General features: G+C 48.0%; 1 protein-coding gene across 1 annotated transcript in view; it reads left to right on the top strand.

The window, feature by feature from the left end:
* Nucleotides 1-332: 332 nt before the first annotated feature.
* Nucleotides 333-5,623, top strand: part of Slc10a1 (solute carrier family 10 member 1) — a 14,078-nt gene continuing 8,787 nt past the window's right edge. The window contains exon 1 of the mRNA XM_021202564.2: nucleotides 333-821. Coding sequence (XP_021058223.1) covers nucleotides 466-821 — 356 coding nt within the window. The 5' untranslated portion in view covers nucleotides 333-465. The remainder of the gene's footprint in view (nucleotides 822-5,623) is intronic.

Here is a 5,623-nt window from a genome sequence, read left to right as displayed (position 1 = left end):
GCAGAAACAGTCTCTTTCTCTTGGGGGCAAATGGTGACTCACTGAGCATAGGGAAGACATCTTTTCCCAGGAAATAACTTGAGGTCTCAGAGACTGAGCTAGACGCAGGAACTAAAGGGAAAGGTGGACCTGTTTTGTTGCAGGTCCTGGGTGGGTCTCAGAGACGCTACAGAGAAGCACACTCAGCAGCGTAAAGAGTCAACCCTGTGCTGGGTATGAGCGCCACCCAGCGGGCACAGAGGTCAGGAAACTTGGGCAAGGTAGGGGATCTGGGGAGGTGAGGTTATGGGCTGTCTTAGAACCACAACCGTGGTTTCTGCTGGTTGCATAATCTTTTATTTGCCCACAGCTACATTTTGTCCAGAAACTCTGTCCTGAAAGAGGACTGAAGAAAACAGCCAGCCAGCACTGGGCAAAGAAGGGCGGCAGCAGACGACGACGAGGTGGTGCTCGCTGGGCCGGAGGATGGAGGCGCACAACGCATCAGCCCCCTTCAATTTCTCCCTGCCGCCTGGCTTTGGCCACCGGGCCACAGACACTGCGCTCAGCATCATTCTGGTACTTATGTTGCTGTTCGTCATGCTCTCTCTGGGCTGCACCATGGAGTTCAGCAAGATCAAGGCTCACTTCTGGAAGCCCAAAGGGGTGATCATTGCCATGGTGGCTCAGTATGGCATCATGCCCCTCAGTGCTTTCCTTCTGGGCAAGGTCTTTCGTCTGACCAACATTGAGGCTCTGGCCATCCTCATCTGCGGCTGCTCCCCTGGGGGGAACCTGTCTAACCTCTTCACCCTGGCCATGAAGGGGGACATGAACCTCAGGTAGGACCGAGGGTTAAGAGGGAAGGGTGTGGGATGGGGTGCTGCAGAGATGTCATGATCTGGAGAAGATCTAGGCTGGAGCCAGGAGGGGGGGAGGGAAGTAGCAGCTGGATTAAGTTTGGCATCAATTGTCAAAGGTTTATGCTAAATTGGGGCAGCCTCTGGAGTCTCTTTGGTTTAAATCCCAGGGAAAAAACCATTAAGCTGGTCCAGAGGTATATTAGACACCCCTGAACTCCCAGAAGTCTCTACAGGATCACTGTAAAGGAGAATAGATATCGATGAAAGAGTCCCTCAGAACCGCAGCCACATGACTGGCAGGGTGTCAGCTCTGAGGCTTAAAGTCTAGAAAGAGTATAATGGATCTGGAACATTCCAGGAAGGCCAAGGTGACTTGGAACCAAACGAACATCTTAAATTTCCTGCAGAGAAGAGACTCCAAAGGCTCTTCTCCAGTATCTGGGCATCCGAGGTATCTGCTAAGACCCTTTACCGAGTTGTCAGATGTGAGATTGCCAACCAAAGAAACTTCATGTAGAATCGAGGCCCCAGCGATTGCCCAGGTTAGGCCGGGCTCCACTCAGTCTAACAAGAAGGGAGAAAGCTCACACTAGCCTGAGCCTAGAGCGTCCCAATCAGGTCTCACTCCTGAAGAGTCAGACTCCTTGGGCTTGGTGGAATCTCTGTCCTTCACACGGCTGCGACGGTGGCAGTGAATGTCAAGGAGAGGGAGCTCTCTCAGCCTGCTTGGGCAGTGCACATCATGGCTGAACTCACTCCAGACACAAAGCCTCGAACTTAAGCCATCTGGGCCTGTTTTCAGTGGAGTTGTTCAGTGTCAAGGTGAAAGGGGACCGCAAAACGAGCGTGTCAACTTGGCTCCGTGAGCACCTTGCCTGTGCCTAAACTTTACAAAGAAAGCTAACCAAGAAGCCTCTCCTGGTGAGGCAAAAACAGCAGGAGGGCAATTGGAAGGAGGGGCAAGGCATGAGTCACGCTGTCCTGTAAGCAAGGTGGGTCACACCTTAGACGTCCCAAGATGTTAAGCCTCAGCTCTGGTGCAGAAGGAATATGTAGTCACATTAGTCAGACAGGGGGCGCTGTGGGGAATCTGTGTATCTGTGGAAGCAGCAGATGGGACAGTGTGACAAAGTCTCGTCCTCCTAAGCAAACCTGTCATTCTCATACACATTAACCATACCCCAGATCCCACTGGTTAAGCGTGAATAATTATCATGTCCCAACAGACTTTGAATCCCTGTTGTCCTGAAAAGTGACTACATGCATTATTACAGCAATAACAGCAATGCTAAGAAACTTCACTAAACATTCTTTTCAACCAAGTCCATTTTTAAACTTACTTTTTATGTGTATAGGTATTTTGTATGCATATATGTCTCTGTGTACTATGCGCGTGCCTAGTGCCCAAGGGAGACAGAAGGGGGCACTGGATCCCCCCTAGAACTAGAGTCACACATGGTCGTAAGCAGCTATGTGGGTGCTAGGAATCAAACCCATCTGTAGTATTCTTAACCACTGAGCCATTTCTCTAGCTCCTCCCCCAACAAAGTCCATTTTATTCTCTTAATACTCTTCTTGTCCACTGTATACATCCTGCACTGGTCCTTGTTTCAGTGGCTAACATGAATGGGTGCATACAGGAGGGAGTGACCACATTCACAGATGAGGAAAGTCTTAGGGCTTAACACCTTGAACCAGGAACTGGCTGGCTTTAGAACTGGTATGTCTACAGATGTCTTGAGAGCTATCCTGTATATTGACAGAGTGAATGGAGGCTGCCTGCCAGTCTCAAAGGCACTGGCCTCTCTGATCAGACATATGCCTTGCACAGCAGCAAACCTACTGTCATCACTGCTTCCTGCTTTAGCTTTGTTTGTTGGTTGTTGGTTTGGTTTGGTTTTGGTTTTTCGAGACAGGGTCTCTCTGAGTAACAGAACCCTGGCTGTGTCCTGGACTCACTTTGTAGACCAGGCTGGCTTCGAACTCACAGAGATCCACATGCCTCTGCCTCCCAAGTGCTAGGATTAAAGGCATGCGCCACCATGCCTAGCTGCTTTTCCTTTTAAAATATATTTATAGGTATGAGTGCTTTGCCTGAATGTATGTAAAGACATATGTGTATGTGTCCTGGTGCCCATAGAAACCAGAAGAGAGCACTGGATTCCCCTGAAACTGGAGCCATAGATGGCTGTAGTCACTATATGGGCCCTGGGAGTTGAACCCTGGGCCCCAGGAAGAGCAGCCAGTGTTTTTAGCAGCTGAGCCATCCCTCCAGCCCCAAGCTTTCTTCTCTTCAAGAGAAGTCTGAGTCTCAATTTTTAGATGAAATCTCCAAATTTTCGAACATCATCAAGTTATCCGTATTTATCTAAAAGGCTGTGCAAAGCAAGCAGTGTCCAAGAGTCAAGGGTGGCTCCAAGGCCTACTCTGCAGCCTCCCTTTTAAGGCCATTATGTCCCAGAGTTAGAAATAAATGATGAGGCTTTTATTCCATTTTACTCATTAGGAGACAGAAGTCAAGAAACCTACCAAAAATCTCCCAATATCTGAGCAAAAGTTGTGTCCAGCGCCAGCTCAGGACCCTCTCTCATCCTTATTCTGTCTTCCAAATGGATTAAGTCTGAGTGAGACCACCAGGCAACCAAGCAGGGCAGCCCCGTCCTCAAAGATGCTCAGGCAGGAGAAAATGCCTAGCTGAAGTAAGCATCTTAGGGGTAGAGCCTGAGTTACTCTTGCCATCCTCAAACTCCCCAGCTCCTTTTAACTTGCTGATCCCATAGCAGAGCCCAGAGCCAGTGGCTAGAGAAGCAAAAGGCCTGGACACCACCCGATGATCCCTACAAGTTCCCCAGTATGACACAGGAAGCCACTGGGATCCTAACACATTTCCCACCTCACCATAGGGACTGGCTGGTCACCTCCCAGTGTCCTCAGCAAGTGCCTCTGATCTTTCTATTCCTTCTGAGTTTACAGATTCCCTAAAGCAGGGCTTAGGCAATGCACTCAATCTTAAGCAAGGGGCTGGGTGCAGTGGTGTAAGCCTGTCACCCTTGCTACCCGGGGGCTGAGGCAGGAGAATGCTTGAGTCCAACTCAAAATAACTTTTAAAGTAAGGCTTGTATGGCAGCACAAGGGTGTAATACCAGCCCTGGGAAAGTGAAAGCAGAGGCATCAGGTGTTCAAGGTCACCCTCCACTACATGTAAGATTCTGTCTGAAAAAGCAAAACCAAACAAGAACCACATATGTAGAAAAGAAGAAAAAAAAAAAAATCAAGATACAAACATGTCCTCCATTCCACCATAACCAGACACCAGGTCCACGGTGTTGTGGTGGCACCAATCTCAGGGACTGGAACCTGGAGGTCACCTCCCATCCGGACTGGTCAGGATAAACTGAAAATCCCAACGGTCACAGAGGCCAGTGGGTTGGGGATGGATACCTCTGACAGCCCTGGGTACCAGTGATGGCAGAGGAATACTGCTCCATCCATCAGGGGGTACAAGGCAGAGAGAGCCTGAGAACAGACTCCGGAACTCCTGACACAGCGAGCCAAAGCAAGCGCGACTTCTCTGGACAAGAAGACAGACAGTTTATAAGTCGGTCTTCTACAAAGACACCAATAATCTGCACAGAAGCCTTCAGACTTTGCCTCTGCCTCATTCCCTCTACGACACCTCTAAGAGAATACTTCCCTGGATTTCCCCCATCTCCAGGGACATTTTAATACATTTATGTTTCGTTACTGTTTTGTTTTGTTTTTTTCAGGTTGTTTGAGACGGGAGTCTCATGTAGCCCAGGCTAGCTTTGAATTCAACTGTGTAACCAAAAATGACCTTGCACTTCGAATCTTCCTCCCCTGACTTGACTGATGAGATTACAAGCCTCTACCATTCCTGGCTCTTTTTTTTTAAAGATTTATTTATTATGCATATGACGTTTTATATGCATGTATGTCTGCACATCAGAAGAGGGCACCAGATCTCATTACAGATGGTTGTGAGCCACCATGTGGTTGCTGGGAACTCAGGACCTCTGGAAGAGCAATTAGTGCTCTTAACCACTTAGCCATCTTTCCAGCCTCCTCCTTTTAGTGTGTGTGTGTGTGTGTGTGTGTGTGTGTGTGTGTCTATGCGTGCCATGTGTTTGTGTCCATGTCTGGGTGTGTGTCCTTCTTCTCAGATGATTCTCACTGTGTCAAGTTGACACAAAAACTAGCCAGCACAGCTAGAATGTCAATAAACTACCACGTGTACTGGAGCTGCGTGTGGTTTGCAGCATTTACTCATCTTCTGTTGTGAGACAGCCCTGATTTCATGGCCTGCTTCTGTAGGCAGTCCAGTCCTTGTTCCCAGTTGAGATCACCTGTAGTAAAAGCAGATTAAAAAAAAAAAAAAGCAATAAAAGCAGATCATGGGACTCACACATCTTCAGCAAGGAAGCTGGACTTGCTCCACTTCACACTTCAAAGAAGGGTAGGGGACCTGGTTTTTCTGCACCTTTTTATTTAATGGTCAGGCTTTGTCTTTGCTTGCTTAATTGCTTTTTGAGACAGGGTTTCTTCCCACAGCCCTGGCTGTCCAGGAACTTGCTCTGTAGACTAAACTGGCCTCGAAAGTGAATTGAATATAGTCTCTTCACAGCATGGGACTTACATGCATATTATTAATGATGCCTTATGCAGTGCTTCTAACTTAGTCAACTCTACTGTTTTGTTTTGTTTTTTTCCTTGACTAGAACTTTACAAAGATATTTCCTATATGTGTGGGTTTTTTTTTTTTG

The sequence above is a fragment of the Mus pahari genome, chromosome 7 (genome assembly GCF_900095145.1).
Source record: "Mus pahari chromosome 7, PAHARI_EIJ_v1.1, whole genome shotgun sequence".
NCBI lineage: Eukaryota > Metazoa > Chordata > Mammalia > Rodentia > Muridae > Mus > Mus pahari.
The sequence above is the reverse complement of the archived record's forward strand: the minus strand, read 5'-3'. Positions and strand labels throughout refer to the sequence as shown.